General features: G+C 37.9%; 1 protein-coding gene across 1 annotated transcript in view; it reads left to right on the forward strand.

Annotated features, from left to right (window-relative positions):
- ADCY7 (adenylate cyclase 7) overlaps window positions 1-18,768 on the forward strand; it is a 59,804-nt gene extending 41,036 nt beyond the window's left edge. Inside the window, exons 11-29 of the mRNA XM_021536135.2 lie at window positions 40-172; window positions 1,385-1,570; window positions 2,481-2,524; window positions 3,241-3,321; window positions 4,144-4,216; window positions 5,031-5,128; window positions 5,756-5,840; window positions 7,420-7,557; window positions 8,686-8,748; window positions 9,423-9,461; window positions 10,837-10,994; window positions 12,165-12,246; window positions 12,818-12,973; window positions 13,657-13,803; window positions 14,240-14,347; window positions 15,109-15,223; window positions 15,744-15,868; window positions 15,986-16,657; window positions 18,043-18,768. Coding sequence (XP_021391810.2) covers window positions 40-172; window positions 1,385-1,570; window positions 2,481-2,524; window positions 3,241-3,321; window positions 4,144-4,216; window positions 5,031-5,128; window positions 5,756-5,840; window positions 7,420-7,557; window positions 8,686-8,748; window positions 9,423-9,461; window positions 10,837-10,994; window positions 12,165-12,246; window positions 12,818-12,973; window positions 13,657-13,803; window positions 14,240-14,347; window positions 15,109-15,223; window positions 15,744-15,868; window positions 15,986-16,132 — 1,978 coding nt within the window. The 3' untranslated portion in view covers window positions 16,133-16,657; window positions 18,043-18,768. The remainder of the gene's footprint in view (window positions 1-39; window positions 173-1,384; window positions 1,571-2,480; window positions 2,525-3,240; window positions 3,322-4,143; window positions 4,217-5,030; window positions 5,129-5,755; window positions 5,841-7,419; window positions 7,558-8,685; window positions 8,749-9,422; window positions 9,462-10,836; window positions 10,995-12,164; window positions 12,247-12,817; window positions 12,974-13,656; window positions 13,804-14,239; window positions 14,348-15,108; window positions 15,224-15,743; window positions 15,869-15,985; window positions 16,658-18,042) is intronic.
- The last annotated feature ends 1,113 nt before the right edge of the window (window positions 18,769-19,881 follow it).

Below are 19,881 nucleotides of genomic sequence, written 5' to 3' on the forward strand. Positions count from 1 at the left end.
GTGAGTGTTTGGGTCTCTTGTTCTTTCTCCCCTTCTCAGCCGTGTTCACATCACTGAAGCAACGTTAAATCACCTAGGCAAAGCTTATGAAGTAGAAGAAGGGAATGGACACCTGAGGGATCCTTACCTTGAATCCATGAATATCAAAACCTACTTAGTGGTCGATCCAAGGGTATGTATTTGTTTTTAATATATACTTATTCAAGTATATACACACATAATTACATAGGTTTCTGTGGTGCATACAGCTTTTTAATTCATGAATAGAATTAAAGCATGGTGTGAGTCACCTGAGTAGCCTGGATTTGAGAGTTCAGATCTGAAAGCACATCCTGCTTTCTATGACATGCCTATTACTTTAAAGGTAGTGTTATGCTGAAACCTCTTATGTAACCCACTTAGAGTAAAAACACATATTTGACTATGTATTTGTGTCAAGTGTCTCAAAAGCCCTGGTCAAAAGATGAGGATGAAGGAATGAAAGAAAACCTGTACTATGTGGCCACTTCCAGCTAAAATATGCCTTGTAAAATAGCATCAGACATCTTTCTCACTATTTAAAAATTAAGATTCACCTTCTATTCAGAGTGTGAAATTAGCAGCTGTGTGTTGCTACAAACACTGGAGTATTGCTATTTTGAATTGGCTTGTGGTTGATGAGAAAAATGTTTCAAATGAAAAAAGAATGCAGATGAGAAACTTCATCCCCCTCTGATCTCTGCAGGAACAGCATAGAGCCACTTTTAATTAGCAAGTTGCACACAACACATACTCTCAGAATGAGGACCTATGTCTATTAAAATGATCTCTGCTTCCTCGAAGATACTTGTGAAAAGTTAGAGAATTATCAGTCACTGATGTCTTGGTTTATTCTGTAGTTTTCGCTTCCCTGTAGTTCTGCAAGGGTGTTCTGTACACCCTGTCTGCACTGCCTGACTCAGCACCTGTGACACAGAGATATAATCTAATGTGGAGTCTGTAATTTGTGGAATCTCTAACCACTGTTTTGATACACCCCAGCTCAGGGGTTTGGCACCTTTTCCCCCTGCTATAGTGCTGACTGCAAGGGAGCTGAATCTATTCATAAGATCCTGTGAGCCCTTGCATCACTGTACGGAAACCTGGAAGTTTGACTGTTGCAGTGTTGCAAGCTGAGTCTAGTAAAGGCAGCTGAAGCAATTCATTGTGTGCTGTGATTTGCTTTGCTCACCTTAATTAAATGAGATAAAGGAATTGAGGTTGGCTGACATGTTGCTAATGTCTTCAGAGCCCCACAAAACACTTAGATTTGTCTAATCTTAAACTACACTACAAAATACTGAAGCTCTGTGTGTTATTTGCCTGAATTTCTCTTTTGTCCACGAGAGTGTTTTCTTTCTGTTAGTCCAAGCAATGCCTATCAAACAATCACCTCCCCAAAACGCGCGTGAACGACGGGCTGAAGATGCGCGCGTCCGTGCGGATGACGCGGTACCTGGAGTCCTGGGGCGCGGCGCGGCCCTTCGCCCACCTGAGCCACCGCGAGAGCGTCAGCAGCGACTCCTCGGGCTCGCAGGGCCGGCGCAGGAAGGTCAGCTCCCGAGCGGTGATCGGCAGCCTGCAGCTGCTAACTCCTCTGTGAAACTCTACCCCTGACTTCAGTGGCTGCATGTCCGCCCTTAGCCTTGGTGTTCAGTGCGCGCAGCTGAGGGTGTCTGTGCAGCATCTCCTTCTCTCAGAACGTCACCATTCTCACACTGCCAAGCTCTCCAGCATACCATCATCATAGCAAATCTTCAAAGTAAAACTATCTATTTGACCTATTATTTTTCCATCTTGAGATGCCTGGTGCATGTGATTTTTGTAAAAAAAAAAACAAAAACAAAAACAAAACCAAATGGATAGATGCACTCAATATTTAAATGAAATGTATAGAAAGTAAGTAGTCCCTCCACATGCTCTTCTGGCAATTGGATTTTATCAGTAAAGAATTTTTAAGATCAGTAATTCTTAAGGTTTTTAAGATTTTAAAATATAAGAATATAAAATTTTACTTCCATCTGCCCTTCCTGAAAGCTGGAAGCAGGAGATGTGCATGCGTTCAGGTGTGGTCCTGGAGCCACAGCTGTAGAAACTTTTAATTTAAGCATCCGTCCATCCATCCATCTATCCATCCATCTATCCATCCATCTAGATGTGTGGAAGTAATTTCCAGTCTGCTTGCTTCTGCTGGTGCATGCTTAATTATTTTGGTGTGTAGAGAAGAATGAGAGGGAAGGTCTAACAATCTTTTTTTGTCAGAAAACACTCACTTCTCACTTGTTAAAGCAGAAAGGATTGCTGGGAAGGATTGATTTTTAGAAACATTTCTGTTTGAGAATGGTTCTGCTTTCTTTTATTTCTGAATAAAAATGGTTTTTGCAGATTCTTGATGTTTATTTCCCATAGTTGTTTGCTATTCAAAAAGTGTGTAACGTATCCTTAATTCCTATTTTATTTAGGAAATACCCTTGTGTTCTACTGGGCGCCAGAGAACTTCTGATAGGTTTGTCAAGTATCTTTTATTTTTTCTTGTGTTCCTGTGCTTGCCTTGCAGTTCAGTGTGCTGTAAGAATGTGATCATTTGGTTGATTAATCACTGTGTATGGTAGTCCTGCCATAGTCTTCAGCCTTTAGAAGATTTCTCAGCTCATGTTTGTTATTATTAGCAGACTGTAAAAGGAGCTTCTTGTCTTACTGTCCCTCCAGTCATTCAGATTCTATTTTGCATGCTGGGCTGCAGCAGCGTGAGAGGGAATCAGGAAGAAAGACCCATAAAGAGCAGTGGAAAGATTTGGGTTTGGTTGGCATTATTAATGTGATAAGAATTGTCAATGGTACCTGTAGTACCGAGTTAAATGTGGAGCTGATTTTCTCTTGTGGAACATTCCCTCAGTTTGTCAAAACACTGTCTTGAAAAATGCATGATTTGGGTTACTAGAGAAATCAAGTGCTCATGGGTGTATTTTTTAATCAATTTTTGTCAAAACACTGTCTTGAAAAATGCATGATTTGGGTTACTAGAGAAATCAAGTGCTCATGGGTGTATTTTTTAATCAATTTATCAATTTTAATAAATTTAATCAATTTTAATTAAGTTTTGAGCATTCTGGTTTAACTTTTTCCTGGAGACTTGACCCACTGTGTGCTGAGAAATTGTGCTCTGTACACATTACTTGTTTCTGAGCAGCATTCATCACACAGACTTCATTTCATCCCCAGAAATTCATCTCAGAAGGGAAGGATAGAGGAAGATATTTATGATGAAATGATGTCAACCATTGAAGGCCTCAGTTCAACTACGTATGCAGTACTTTAATTTATTCTTCATCTTTTCTTTGAGATTAACCTGCATTCTTAATTTAAGCCTAGATATAAAATATATATATAAAGCTATCAGGATTTTTGTCTTGCTCTTTTCTTGGTCTTTGTTTTTATTTAGTTCCTATTTTATTATTTAATTTGCATATGAGAGTGTTACTGCATTTTTTAGCAAGAAGCCAGTGATCAGTCTTACTGTTCAGTATTTTCTTTATTAAAACAAGAAGTGTCATGAGATGGGGTGCTGTCCTGAACAAAAAGCTACATACAAAGTCAAAGTTTTGTGGGTAATAAAGTTGCTTTAGTGTCTGGTCCAATGAAGGCAAGTGGTCTGTCGGGGCGGGTAATTCCTTTGGCAGTACATTGGCATTTAAAAGCAGACAAACACAGTCAGTGGTGGTGATTTGGGTTTTCCTTTTTTTTATTTTTATTTTTTAAATTTTTTTGTCTTGTTTTAAATTAAAATAAAATATTTAAATTCCTAACAAATTCTTAAAACACTGAAGAAAAACTTTTTCTTCCATTTAAATTCTAGGAAGACTGTACTTCAGGTGTTCCTAATAGGAGTCTGATATTATTAAGGGGATCCACAATAATTTATTGTGGATCTGCCTGTCAGATGAGTAAAAACGCTATATTTTTACTGCTATTTTTTACTGCTTTGTTCTGCTATGAAACATAAAGACCTTGCAGAAGCATCAGACGTGTTTTGAGTGGCTGTGGGGTCTCAGGTGCAGCAATGATTTTGTGTCTGTCCCTGGCCCCTGTGTGCTCCTGGTAACCCCTGTCTCTCTCTGGCTGCAGTCCCTGGTGTGGCAGGTCAGATGACTTCTGTGGATTCTCGCTCATCTTTGCAGAACCTGGTCTTGAAAAAGAGGTTGGTTAGAGCAAAATAATCCTTCCTGGTCTTTGATTTACCCTTCAGAGCTGGATAAGAATATGTTTGAAACTTTTCATTCTGAAACTGGATTCAGGAGGTGACTGCACATCCTAAGAGGCTTCTGGTAACTAATGGAAAGCACATATCAGGAGTCGTTTGAACTGGTCATTCTTCCTTGAAAATGCAAATTCTGAGCTTAAACAAGAGGATCTCTAATCTGTGGTCAAATTTTTGCAATAAGGGAATTAGTGGGAGTTTGATGTTTTCTTATATAAACTACTTCCCTCAAAAGTAATGAGATTTAAAGAAGGAAAGAAAAAAAAAAAAAAGATTTCTGCATCCATAATGAAAACACTTTGTTTTCTGTGGCTGTTTCATTGTAGATATAATGCTGGTATTTGTTAGGTGCAGTGTAGTTCTTCTGTTTGAATAACTGCTGTTAAATTTACTGTGCTGTGGATGTAGTTACTGGTGTAGATCTGTATGTACACTTTAGTTTACTTCTGTGTATGTCCTTTCTTGATAAGGATTTTGACTGCGGGCATCTATGGAGAGCTGTTTTACATACTGCCTGCATTTCCTTCTAGGCTGGAAATTTGGAAATTATCCTTTGGCCTAGGCTGTTTTTCTTGAACAATGTTCAAGTGATTTAGTTTGTTTTTTTTTCGTGCTGGTCTTCTTTTGTTCTGTTTTAGTGCATTTTTAATAATACTGTATAAACTTGTATATATGTGTCATCACAAGAATGTAATAAAATTAAGAAAAAACACCCCTGAAATGACCCTGATGCTTTTTTCTCTCTGTGTTTCAGTATCGCACCATTCCTATTCTAAAACTCAAGAGTTACTTCGTGTGTGCCAGCTTTGTGTTCCTCTGTATATTTGTGATCCAGATGCTTATCATGCCAAAGTAAGTGCTGGTATTTTAATTATTTATTATTCCAATTAACCAACAGCTAAAGTGAACCTCATGTGCATGGAACTTTTTGGAGTTCCTGAAGGGTTAAATTTAAGAAACATACATTAATTTATCCCATGATAAAGGATTGCATTCCTGTTGTTGGCATAAGATCCAAGATATTAGTATGAAAATAAAATAGAAAGACTTCTTTACGATTTTGTTTGCTTAGTACACACAGGGAGGAGGTCAGTTAAATAAGAAATACTATTTTGTAAGCACAGTTGGTTGTAAGGACATTGAGCAGTAGGAAAATGGGATTTAGCTGGTTAAACTGTGCTCAGTGATTCTTTTCTGTAGAGCTACAAGGGGGAAACTTTGAGCTGCTAGTCACACCTCCAAGAAAGCAGATGATGGCTAATTCTGAAGTGTATGTTTGTTTTTCATGGCTGTTGCAGTGCAGTTACCATGTGGTTTATGCACAGGGCAGTGGCTCAGGCCATCAAGGGCAGAATCTCTTAAAGCAGTGATTGTGCAACAGAGCAACCATAACTTGTGTGATGTTACAGTTATTCAGTGCTATTTGAAGAAAAATCATATTTAAATGTGGGTTTTTTAGTGCTTTCTTCTTCTTTTTAGAACGGCAGAAGTGGGAATTTCCTTTGGAGTTGTTGCAGTCATCATTGCGCTTATTTTGTTTGTGTGCTTTGCTGAGAAGTGTCTGGTAAGTTTACTTTTAAAAAACACTTCCTGTTTTCAAAAGTGGATGGGTATATTTCAGCAACTTGGTCTGTCTTTTAGACTGATGAAATTTTAGTAATTTCAGTAGGAGTTACAGGAGCCTTGAACCTCAGGTTACCAGAAGATTCCATTCTCTGAAACAGATTTTCATGTCTGAAAAAATTCTCATAGTAATTCAGAATTATTTGAGTGCAAAAAATAGATGGGTAGGAGGGAGGACATGGGGTTGGATTTTTAAAATGTATTTTTATTTTTATGTTTGTCATTAATAGTAATTTTGGTTGTAAATACTGTTGTTCTCTATGCTGGGAACAATATTAAAAGAAGTTGGAACAGAAGATCAGTTTTCATAATAATTTATGAAGTGTAATGAAAATTACAAACATATGAATAATTTATTGGCAACAATTTAATGGCTTTTAGAATTCCAAATTCACCATTACATCAATTGGGACACTTTGCACTTGTAGTTCCTTTTTCTTTGCATTATTTAACACATGCAATTATTGTTTAAAAATATATAGTGATGGAGAGAGCCCATAGTGATGAGGAGTTCAACGATACAGAGTTAAAAAAAAAGTCCTCAGTTCCAGAACTGCCTGGGAGCAGGGTGGGGAGAGGGAAGAGATTTTAGAGAAGGGATTATAGAATGTTCCTTGCACTCATCAAACCTGCATGTGCCAGAGCAAGGACATGCAGCACCACTGCACTGCAGCACCCAGAGAGGGGATGGGGCTCTCCAGGGAAAGAGAGAGTCTCTTACAGAGCCATGGTTGAGCTGTGTCAAGGGGAAAGAAAAAAATAAGAGAAAATTGCACTCAGGACATGGGATAAAGATTTATGACTCACTAATTGTATGGTTAGACAGATTTATGGAATTTATGTATGTGTGGTATTTATATATGTATAAACATGAATTTTTGCATATATGTCTGTAGAGAGAGAGGGGTATATGTGTGTATATGCATTCATGTGTTTTTTCTACACATGTAGAAAATGGAAAATTCCAGGACTGCAGTTGTATCAGTCTTAAGTTTTATGCTAGGAGTGTTTTGGTGTAGCCAAATAATGGAATAATGCTTTCAGTCATTAAAATCATATGCTTTACTGAATGTTTTTGACTATGGCAACAGTTGGAGGACATAGGGATGGCAAGAATGGAGACTGTCTAGGTTGGTTTTGATTTATTAATCTGAAAATGTAGTTACAAATATAGTATTATAGCTCTATAACTAAAATAATACAAAATTTTTACTGCATTTTTATTAACTTTTCTCTAGAACTTTCAAACAGATCATAATTCTGTATTTTTAAAGCACAAATTCAGAAAAATTTTAGCACCCAACCCCTTTGAAGAAAGGAAACATTGTCTCTATTTTTAGCTGGGGAAAGGTGTTAGACATTGACTCCGAATGAGGAGATTCAAAGTTCTAAATTAGAATTCCAGTGAAGGCTCTTGACACTCTCCTGCAGAAAAAAGGTCAACTTTATATTTAGAAATATATCTTCCCCTGTATCAAAATGTTATCCCTGTTACTGAAAGAAATTAATTGTGTTTCCAGAAGTGCTGCTCAGATCAGCGGCCTCTCCTGCGCCATCTGTGTGCCGTCTCAGAGAAGGTGGAAACAATGCCTTTACTTAGGCTGCCTTTAGCAGTCATCACTATAGCTGCCTTGCTGATTATAGCCATTTTTAACTTGGTAAGTAATCACATTAATTGATTAACTTATTGAAAATCCACAGTTTAAGTAACTTCCTGCATACTTTTCATCAAGTACCAGTTTTTGCTGCTTTTTCTAATGCCTGATTTACAGCAGGAGTTGATTTGCACAGGGATAGTGCATGACGTCAAGTAAAAGCATTAAAAATAAAAGCTCCTAGTTTGTGGAACTGAAAGTACAAGTGATAGACTTCAGTTCTACAAACTTTTCTTGTTTTGAAGATGACACTTAGAACAGCTCTTGATTGTAACCCTCATCACTAAGATGTTTTCCTATTTTAATGTGGTTTTAAATGTTTGGCAGTGGCAGGCAGCACTTTAAGCAGTTCACTGTGGTGTTTGCACTCACTGGTAGTAATGTAGATGAGGGAGAGAAGAATATAACTTGGCTCTCTCCTAAAAGCAAAGGCATTGAGGGTAGGTACTGCTGGAGTAAGGTGGAAATGGCATCTGTCTTTTAAATTGGAATATTTTATTGTACCTAGGGCATGTACACTTGAATTACTGTGCTGGTTTTTTTATTTAAACAATCTCTGTGTGTTGACAGTTCCATTTAACTGATAGTTAACTACTAAAACTGATGTCCTCCTGATCCCAGGTGTTTGTTTGCCCCGCCATTCTTTTGATTCCATGGGGAGTTCATTCTGAAAGCAATACTGCAGAAAACACTTAATTTTCTTTCATAGGGTGTTTTTTCTGCTGGCTTAGGTCCTTGAATTGACTCACAGTGGTGTCATGTGATCACCACCAGAGACAGACTGAAAGAAAACAGGAACAGCAGCTGTGAAACTGAGGGGTGAGACAAAACCATGTTTGTGCCCAATAGCTGCTAAATTAACATAGCCATAATTTAAACCTTTACCCCCAATTAGAAAATAAGTAAATTTTAACCTTTTTGCAGCTTGTGTCTGCATACATGTTTAATACAACTATATGGGGTGCAATTGTATTTCAACATTTATTCAGTAGCACTGAAAAGACATCCAGATCAGCACTCTTTGTCAAATACATGGAGAAAAAACATCAGTGATTACCTGCTAATAAGTTTGTATGGTGGTTTTATTGATGTGTTTTGTATTTCTTTTTCCTTTCCCTCCAATAAATCAAGACTACTGAAAAGAACAAACCTGCCAACTTTACTGGATCAAATGACCTGAGTGCTACCACCTATGTGAGTAGAGTACCATCTGAATTTCTAGGATTAAAATGAAATGAGTTTTGGATGGTGGGTATAGAATAATAGAACATCCTGAATTAGAAGGCACCCACAAGGATCACTGAAGTCCTACTCCTATCATGGAGGTGGATGGCAATATTTAAAATTTTTTTCTTCTTATTTATAAAGATAAAGTTTTGGTTTTTTTAAATTGTTGAAGATGAAGACTTGCTCATGACACAAGGCAGTTTTAAGGGATATTTTGTATTTTTATATATAGCTTTCTTGTGCATCCTTTAGGGATTTTTCAGAAGTCTGGAGTATTCATGTAAAAAAACTGAAGTTTTGGTTTATTTTGGTCTCCTAGCATATTTGAAAGGTGTTCTCCAGCATTTATGTAAGGGTAAATTCAGTACTTACTAGTGACACAAAAGTATTATTTCTGGGGGTTTCACTTTTTATGTCTTTAATGCCAAAGTAGTGTTCTATTTTGAGTTCATCCAAATGTTTGGGATGCTCCTTTGTTACCTGGCCACCCCTTTAGATGATGGACATATTTTTGAATTATGTGCAGCAAGTTGTATGAGAAGCCTTTCATTCAGGTGCTTATGGCAAATGATAAGTTACACATATGAAATGCACATTGTGCTTACCTGGTAATTTTTTGTTCTTTCATGTTTGTAAATCAGGCTTTTGGAAACACAACTCATTCCTGCATAGAGGAAACTGTAAGTAGTGAATGCATCTTACTTAGGCCTGATCTTTGAACATCATGTATATTACTGACAAATGGCAGGTTCTGTTGTTGTATAAAAGGAAGCTTTTTTAGATATTTGACAGTAGAAAAATTCTTAATGAAATCAAGATAATTCAGCTGCTGTTGTTGCACTAAGTAAAGTATGGCTTTGCAGTTTTTAGGAATTTCAGACTGAGAAGTAGGTCTAAATCTTTAAGGAAAAAACCAGCAGAACAGGGTGATGATAATGTTTGAGTCTGAAAGATAAGAGCTGTACTTGCAAATGTCCCAGTAAAATGTGTTGACAGAGTGAAAGGGCTTAAGTGGCTGACAGGCTTCTCTTGGCATTCTCTACATAGTGGCTCCTTTTCCAGAGGTTTGGCTTGAGGGAGAGTGTTCAGTATCTTTTGGAGGTAGACTCAATGTCTTTACAATATACAGAGTTGGTATAATGTGTAATATATGGGCTCTGATTAGGAATTCACTCATAAATTGTTCTGGTTTCATTCACTTCAGTGGAAATGTTATTTATTTAGCCAAGAATCTCACAGTTCTGTAGTAGGCCCGTGCTATTACAGGTGGGAAAACTGCACTTTGTGCATAAAGAGAAATGAATTCTTGAAGAGCAGAAGCTGAGGTAATTTTAGAGCTGCTTGTAGACTGAAGTATGCCAGCTGAGCACCTCACATCTGTGCCCGTGGCTGAAGGCAGCAGTCCTGTCTGCACCACACACTTGGTGCCATGTCTGGTGCTGCCAGCTGCAGGCTAACCTTGGACCCCCTGCCTGAGCTGGGATTCCCCTGGCAAAGTGCTCAGTAATTCCATAATGGGGATAGTGGCCATAGCTTGATACTGCTTATTAGCACCACTGTTCTTCTAAGGAGCTGTGTCTCAGGCTGGAAAACCAGTCATGGTCTCCATGTGTTACTGGTGTGGGAGCTGGGAATGGGGTATCTGCTCTAGGTTCCAATGGGAAAGCACAGTCAGAATAGGATCAGAGTGCTGGACTTGTTCAGTGCTGGTTCTATGGGCTGTGAACCTACTTGAGATTACTCTTGAACTTTAAATAAATAATTGCTAAAATTAATAAACTTCAGTAGATAAATTATCAATTCTTCAGTTTTTATCTAGCATTGCTTACTTATGTTGATTTTTTTGTTTAAATATTTTTGTTTACCCATAACAAATTATAAAAGTAAACTAAAATTTTAGTGCCATTAAAAAAAAAACAAAACAACTTTAAGTGATTGTAATTTCTTTGCTTTAAATTGCAGTGACCATGAACTCAGAGCATTTGCTATGGTTTGAACATTTCTTAGACATAAGTTCTGGATAACGCAAAGGCTCTTTACATTCCTCTTTTACAGTATTATGCTTACTGCTGCATATTGGGGTTCATTGCCTGCTCGGTATTTCTTCAAATGAGCTTCGAACTCAAAGTTCTCCTCCTGTCCATTGCTGTGACTGTCTACCTCATCATTTTTAATACCCTTCAACACAAAGACAACTATGGCAACAGTACCAGGTGCACTGTAAAGTTTCTCATCCTTTTCTCATCCTTTGCATTTAAGGAGCTGTTAGATTTTTGTGCACTTACTGGAATATTGACATACCAAAATCATGTAAGCCAGACACTGCAGACCTTTCTGTAAAATTGACAACATGGAAACCCTATTAGACCGTGTCACCTTTTTTTGCATATGCTTTTTAAACAAAGGACATGTTCTCTGAAAACATTCTGTAATGTGGCTTCTGAGATCCCTGGAAGTCTTGGATTATATTAAGGACTAGAGTGTAGAGCATAAATGTCATAGTAAGGTTGCTCTTGTGTTAAATTACGAAGAAAAACTGCTAAAAGTCTGAGGCTCAAGCTTGGTTGTCAACAGGATGGTGAACTCTTCATGTACTAACCTAAGTGCAGGTATTTTGGAAAATAACAGCAATTTACCTGATCTAATTGCAGAAACTGAAAACACTGGAGAGAAGTTACATGCAAAGGGTTTACTATTAGTTTTTAAGTCTTTCTCAGGTTCCTCAGCATAGTCTCATTGCTGAAGATTAGAATAAATTTATTTTGCAAGGGCTGTAACCTGTCAGCACACCTCAAAAAAGCTTGGGTGAACTTAATCATTCGTATGATGAGAATTTAATTTGCATTTGTAAAAAGTAATAGATGTGGTAAGACTGATCTTACTATGAAATATGAGTGGTGATTCAGACACAGGTATGATTTAACTGCTGCCTTTGTCTTAGGAATTCAGGCTTTTAATTTGTTATTGTCTTTCCTTCCACAAATAAGAAAGTTTCTTTTCCTACCTCAAGGTTTTGTTGGCTGTGTTTTTGTAGGGCAGTGTGGGGTGGGAGCTGAAACTCAGTCTGATGGAAATTAAGATGGCTCCATTAAGATAAAGCCATGTTTACTTGAGCATCTCACTGTAGCAGCTACTGAACAAGGTTTCAACACCCAGTGTGTCAAGATGTGAAATGCATTATTCCGTGTGTTAGACTGGCTGATAATCCTTTCTCGTTGTTAGGACAGGACCTGTCCCCTGCCAGCCACTGGCACAAATGAACAGTGACACTGTGGTGCAAGTCTGGACAGACACCCCCTTCCCCTCACCTCCCACCCCAACCCTCCAGCGTGCAGATTTTCTTTAAGCATACAGATGACTTTGTATTGCTTTCTTATTTTCAGGTTTTTCATCAAAGAACCAAGGATAATGACTAATTTATATCTGGTTCTGTTTTACGTAACTCTAGTTTTACTTGCAAAACAGGTATGTATTTAAAACGCAATTGCCTAGTTCCTTTACTTGCAGCAAGTTGATTTAAATGAAATGCGAAAGTATTGTTCCTTGAAATTGTGCTTTAAATTAGTATATATTTTTATCTTGTTTTAATATTCTGATCTTGCAGATAACACATTTATAATGAGTTTTTGGTGATGAAAGAGTTTTTACTATGAAAGGATGGGAACATTTTTCTAGTTTTCAACAGTGTTTGCATCACAGATGTTGCCCTGGAGAACTTCCTGGCTCTTCCAGTTTTGATCTATCTGCATTTGTATATCAGTATTCATTCTAAATCAACATAGCAATTCAAGATAAAAATAATCATATTACTAAAGTGTCATTTTGGTTAATACACCTGATGGTATCAAATGACATTTGGTCTTAGTGGCTGCTTCATATTTTTCTGACCTTTGCTCTCAAAGCACATTTTTCATAACTATATAGGCTCAAAAGGCATTGAAGAAACTATTGCTACTAGACTTCTTGAGAAAATTGCCTAATATTCTTCAGTGAGTTATTTTATGGGTTTAATTTATCATATTTGATTTCTTTGCAGATTGACTATTACTGTCGACTGGATTGTCTGTGGAAAAATAAGTTTAAAAAAGAACATGAACAATTTGAAACTATGGAGAATGTTAACAGGCTTTTGCTGGAAAATGTACTTCCAGCACACGTTGCTGCATATTTCATTGGAGAAAAACGAAATGAGGTGTGTTGAGCCTCTCCTATGTGAAGAACAGCAAATTGGATTTCTGTGATATATATTACACATGATGTGAAAAAGAACACAGACTGTAAATTTGTGCAATTTTTGACTTTTGTTTGTATTCCAAGACCATTGTAAACCCAAGAATCTGTTAACCAGATGGCCTCAAACAAATGAATATTTCTAGTGTCAGTCCCTGAAATCTGTTCTCAGAATTAGTAGTTCAGCTTCAAGACTTAGTTTGGCAAATATTTTAATGAGATCTACTACTGCTTTCCCAAGACACTGTTTTAGCAGGGCGGATGGATCACAGTTTTGAGGGAAATGAGTTGAGGAGCAGACAGTATGTCCAGAGAGAAGTTCATTGATAATAATTATTTTTTTAAAGAAATCTCATTCTGCCAGCATGTCATCAGAGAGGACAATGCTGTATCTCAGAAGAGTGATAATGTCCAAGTAGATGAAAATGTTTAAAGAGAAATGTTTAAGATGAAACTCTCTTTAAAGAATCTTAGCTTTTCCTTAGGCAAATCCACTTTGTTAATGTTTCTGATAGAATAAGAGATGTGGCTGACTTCATATGAAAGCTGTAATTTGATTACTGGTTACAAACAATTATCATGAGTGTGAATACCTGAGGGGGAATGTGGCTGCTGACAATGTGTGGGTTTATTGCTTTCCTTTAGGACTGGTACCATCAATCCTACGACTGTGTCTGTGTCATGTTTGCATCGGTACCAGATTTTAAGGTGTTTTACACTGAATGTGATGTCAATAAAGAAGGTTTGGAATGCTTGAGGCTGTTAAATGAAATCATTGCTGATTTTGATGAGGTAATTAAGCTTCTGTCAAAAATGCACTGGATTACATATTTTCTGCAAAATAAATGTTTCACTAGATCTGTGAGCATTAGAGGGGGGAAAACCTATTTTTATGCTGTACTAATAATCTGACTTCAGCACTGCAGTCTTGAAAGATATTTTCCTATCTGGTTGGGATTTTCACATGCATCATCTAATCCATTAGAAGTAGGGTTTGAAAGTTCTGACTTTAAGGACTTTCAGTACCTCAATGCTTTCATTTCTCCTTTGAGTAGGTAGAGCAAAACTGTGAAACTAACCCTCAATATTTCATCTAATCTTCATGTGAGTGATAGTATTGTTAGAGATGTTTAATGCTTATGGTAGACAGTATGAGATTTCTAGTTAAATACTACACTGAAATATAGTATTGAAGTCTCAAGTTCTTGTTTTTTTTCCATTCAAACAGCTCTTGTTAAAACCTAAATTTAGCGGTGTTGAGAAAATAAAAACAATTGGAAGCACTTACATGGCAGCAGCTGGTCTCAGTGTTACACCAGGCCAGGAGAACAACCAGGTATGTTTGCTCTGAATCTGCCTTCAGTATTCTGGGGGTGCATAGGTGTGTTCAAAGTAACAAAATATAACATGATACGAAACAGTACATAATGAATGGTGATTTCCTGAAATGTGGAAAAAGATGACAAAATTGTATTGTCTCCTGCTGAATTCACTATTTACCTCCTAGTTCCATTTTATTTTTGAATTAAAGTATTCAGTAATCCCAGCATACTTTTTACCTATTTCATCTTTGATTCCAGTAGTTTAACATTCCTAGATGTGTAACAGAAGGGCTCTAAAAATAGGGGAGTCAAAGAATGGGAGCCAAAGAAAAGGCCATCTCAGAACTGGACAGTAGGCTTTTTCTGATACCTGAGAACTGGCACAGAAAGAGAATCCTCAAGTGCCACATTAGGTCTGAAACTGTTACCTAGAATAATTAACACTAATTTCTCTGGCTCATTTTCAGTATAGCAGGTTTCTGTATGACATTAAGATGCATATAATAATGTGCCCAAAATATGTAGAATTAAAGCTAAAACCATAAAGGGCAGACATTAATTTGTTATAAAATTTAATCATATCACTCTCGTTGCCTCACAGACATCCCAGCTGTATTTAATGGAGTTTTGAAATTCTGCAGTTCTGCATTTACAAGGATGAGTGGTCTCATCCTTATAAACACTCCAGTCACTTCTAATGCTGCTTTGGAGTAGCAGCCTGACACAGCCTTTTGTGTTGTAATTTGGTCATTAACATGTGTTATGACTTGCACAGGATAGGGAAAGGCAGCATGCTCACATTGGGATTATGGTGGAGTATGGAATTGCCCTGATGAGTAAACTGGATGGCATCAACCGACATTCCTTTAACAACTTCCGCCTGCGCGTTGGTAAGTTCTGTCTGTGGGGAATGGGAACTCCACAGCCCACACAAGTGAGAAGTAGGTAGGATGAGGTAGGTCCAGGTGCTGAACAGCCAAAGGCAATATTGTCTGGTCAGCTTTTCAGACAGGCCAAGCTCTTCCACGGGTGGGCTTTTTCTCATCACTGGAGGGAGCAGCAGGAAGAGTGTAGCTGGATGACTTTGGAAGAAATGAAAGATATAGATGAAAAGTGAAGTACCCTGTTAGTGACTGTTGACTAAAGACAGTATTGTCATTACAATGCTCATTTCTATATATTAAAAGTAGAAGGGGAAGAATTCTGCTTTGTGCCCTAGACTTCCTGTTTTGCAATGGTAAGTCACTTCACATCTCCTGAGCCTCAGTGTGATTATTTATAGAAGAGGACTAATGCTGATTACTGGAAAGGTGTTGCAGTTAAGTTTTGGTTTTTTTCTCCCTGAATCTACAGCTAACACAATCACATCCCTTTTTCCCTCAGTAATGACAGCTTCCTGTGTTTCTGTAGGGATCAATCATGGTCCAGTGATTGCTGGTGTGATTGGTGCCCGGAAGCCTCAGTATGACATTTGGGGCAACACTGTTAATGTTGCCAGCCGAATGGAGAGCACAGGGGAGCTTGGCAAGATCCAGGTAAACCTATGAGCCTTGCAATGTCTAAGGCATTATTTCTATTTGGTTGTGGAATTTTGCTTTAATGTGAATAATCAGAAGAATTTCACAAGCTTTTCTAATTTTTTTCACACAAAGGTCACAGAAGAAACAAGCAAAATACTACAGGAGCTGGGATACTCATGTGAATGTAGGGGACTCATTAATGTCAAAGGCAAGGGAGAACTGAGGACTTACTTTGTTTGCACTGAGACAGCCAAATTCCAAGGCATGGGACTGAACTGAGGCTACAATGAAGTTAATCAAAATAGACTTAGATCTGCCTCCCTTCTGTGAAGACGTAGAATTTCCCTCCTTATGTGAAGGACTATTATTCTAAAAACATGTATATACTGTTCCTATCTCTTCTACATCTCAAGATGAGAGAATTTTTTTTTAAATAATGAAGAATTCTGAGAGGTTCCTAGAAGATACACAACTGTCAGTCTGAAAATGACTACTTTTTCCTGAAGTAATTTGAAGATTTATCTGGAATTGCCATGAAGCATTTTCAGTTAGTTGTTTTCCTCACACTGGGAGTCTTAGCAGCTCAGTGACAGCCGGTGTGGATGCACTGTAGAAGCCATTCCCATGTTAAAACATTCCACTGCCTGCTTGGCACACACCTGCTTACAGTATTGTGTTTGTCCTGACGTGTGTGCTGATACTGAGGGCACTGCGTATCCTGCTTTTAATGCTGAACAGACTGCACAGCAGAAGACAGCTGAATAATGGGAAGAGGAATACAAGGAAACTCAAGTGTGTCACATGGTAACTGTGCTGAATTCTTTTGGGAAAAAAAGCTGAATTGCACAGTATGGGGTCACTTCACCACCCTCGCCTCCTCCACAGCAGTACCTTGTGTTATGCAGATGTTTTCATGACCAAGAGCTGTTCAGAAATTACTTTCATCTAGTTCAGCGTGTTTACATTATATTACATGTTCTCCTTTGTATTTCTCTGTAATTAGTATCTGTGTGTGCATTTTGTTCTGTCATGGTAAATCTTGAATTTTTTATATTTCAAAAAGTACAAGTGATGGTGAGGAGCACAGGGTCAGGCTCTGACAGCAGCTGGTGTTGCTGATCCCAGCAGGAATTCTGATTCTGTGCTGTGTTCTTGAGGGCACTTAGGGAAGAAAAAATAATCTGTTCTGAATTTCTGGGAAGCTGAAGAACAGAATTACTAATATAGTATTAGAAACAGTAGCAGATACTGTATAAAGAGAACTGTGTCAGTAGTGGTTGTTTTTTTTTCTGTTCTTATTTCTACAATTTGACTAGCTACTGGCTGGTTTCTATGCCTTTCAAAGGCAGTGCAGTTTTTTTTCAAAAACTGGTTTTGAGGGTTATAAAGAAGGTATGGAAAAAATGTATTCATAATGAAATGTTTCAGCAGAACCTCAATACTGGAAGTATGAGTAGAGCATTCATAAGATCATTGTGGACATGACGTAAATTAGTTTAGATTGTAAGGTTTTTAAGCGGTTAGTGTCCTTTGCTAATTTCTATGCATTTTTCTATGGCATTTTTTACTTAGTGCAGTCTGTTAATCTGTTTGCTGTTGGTGGAGATGATAGCAGTTTGTAAGGCTAACATCTTGTGCCCAGTTATGTCTGTTACTAAGGATGGGTTCCCCCTTTCCCCATATACCATGTCAGGGCTGGACAGCACAGTGATTAGTGAGTACAACTCCTGTTTGGCTGAGCCTTACTCCCCTACAAACAGCATTTCCTAATGCTGCTGGGTTTAGTACCAACCCATCCTGGACAAGTGTTTAAGCAGTCCTGTGCTTCACTGCTGCTTTCTAATTACTGTGTAGTTTCTTTAGAATAGGAAGTGACTATATTCAAGACAGGAACAAACCTAAATATTGTCCAACTGTGGATTAAAAATCGTACTTGTAGTCTTTATCAATTTTGTAGATCAAATATATGTGTGTAGTAGTCTCCAACAGAAAACAGCATGTAAGAAAACCTGAATTTTTGTCTAGCTCACACATAGGCTCTGCTGAAGAAGGGTCATACTCACTGTCATGTTAGTGCAAGTCAGTGTTGTAGTTGAATAAACCTTCAAACAGCTTTTGCTACTCTTGTATGTTGTGTATTTGTAGTTACAGGTGCTCAGCAAGCATTTGATTTATTTATTGTTTTACAGGACCATGCATGTGTCAAAGGCTCCTTTAAGCAGTCCGTCATGTCATGTTAGGTAAAGTGACCATTTGCCTCATGAATCTATTTTGAAAAATGATTATGCCTATAAATAGAGCTGGCTCTGAAGTGCTCCTGTTCACAGAACTACTAGACTGTAGATGTAAGTTATCTATGAAAGAACATTTGCTGTCTGTACCAGCATTTTGAAATACTTTTGTTTACATGGTGTTGCCTGTCAGGCTGGTAACTTATTTGGGTGTAACTTCAACTCAACCTCATTTGCAGAAGTGGCAGGAAGAGCTGCAGCTTCCAAAGGGGAAGGAGTTGGGTTTGGTTGCAGGTTTAAAAAGAATGCTCACTTGGTGTGCTGTGCACAGCCTTCTTGGAGAAGTCAGAAACTGTGTGTACTGAAAAAGAGGATGACTAATTTCTCACCAGATCTGGAACTCTACAATATGAGAACTATATTCAACCACAGAAAAAGTTCAACTTAAGAAGCAACTGTATTGAAATAATTGTTTTCAGCAGTCCTTCTGAGAGTGAACTGTGAAACTTAACATTGAGGAAAGAATCTCAGTGGAAAAATCTTTCTTGCAGCATTATTTTTTTCTTAAATAGAAAAAATGGCACTGTATCTAATTTGAAGAGCTAATAACATCTGGAACTAGAAATCTGTTTTAAAGAACAAACTTTTGTTTTTACTATGAAATAAAAAACTCATTGAAATGTGTTTAGTTTAGCATTTATTTTGATGGACCCATGAAAAGGAGGTATATTTTTTATATTTTATATTTTTATAGTGCTGCAGACTTAATAGGACTGTTTTTACTCATGAACTAAACTTAATATTTATATTTTTAAAAAATATTGCCAGTAGAAAATGCTTAGTGATATCTACATGTTCTAAAGCTGATGAGAAATGCCAATTCTTCTGTCACTGGCAGCTACCTACTGCACCATCTATAAGGTGAGTGATGGGCAATGACATGCTATGGACAGAGACAGTAAGGATTTGGCTGGCACATTTGCCCTAAATATTGTCTTTTTCTTGTAGCCTGAAAGTTATTTAAACAGTAATGGAAAAATTCATTTATTTATGAGTAATAATTCAGCTGCTATTACCTAGAATTGAAAAACTCTAGTGGTGACTATTAAGTCTTCTGGGACAAGTGAAACTGCTGGAGAAAAACCCAGACTGACAATTAAAAATTTTGCAATGTATTTTAGTAATTGTGAAAGTCTAAAAACAAATCTTTCTGCAGCATTTTTAGAGAGGAAGGAAGGAAGCAAGGATGATGTTGGCCATAAGACTGAGGGGAGAGGGTGCTGTTTGGCCTGTAAGTTATCTCTTAGTTCAGTTCCCTGCCACTGCACACAGCAGCAATGGCTGGAACCCTACAGCTCATTCCTCTTGACTCCAGGGTTATACTGGAATCGCAGATGAAAGAAAAGCAACATTTAAAAATAATGAAGGATGCCTCATTGGTAGTGGTAGAAGCCATGTGCAGCACTGTGATGGTGTGAGAGCAAATGGGGACCACAGGAAAAGCCTTGGGTGTGTCACAGGCTGCACCTGTACCCCCACAATGCTCGAGCTGTCTGTGCCTGAGAGCTGTGCTCCTGGTCTGCACCTCTGGTGAACAGGGAACTGTCTCAATGTGAGAAGGCTTTCTGAGAAATAAGCCTAGAACCATTAATTATCTGGCAGTACCTGCTTATGCCTCTGCCCGATATAAAGAACTGTCTGCCTGAGTGTCTCAGAGATGACTGTACCACATCCATGGGGTACTTTTACTTGCTGACAGTGTTAGTCTCATTTCTGGTCATGGGTCTGAGCTTGTCC

This window comes from Lonchura striata, chromosome 13 (assembly GCF_046129695.1).
Source record: "Lonchura striata isolate bLonStr1 chromosome 13, bLonStr1.mat, whole genome shotgun sequence".
In the NCBI taxonomy this organism is placed as follows: domain Eukaryota; kingdom Metazoa; phylum Chordata; class Aves; order Passeriformes; family Estrildidae; genus Lonchura; species Lonchura striata.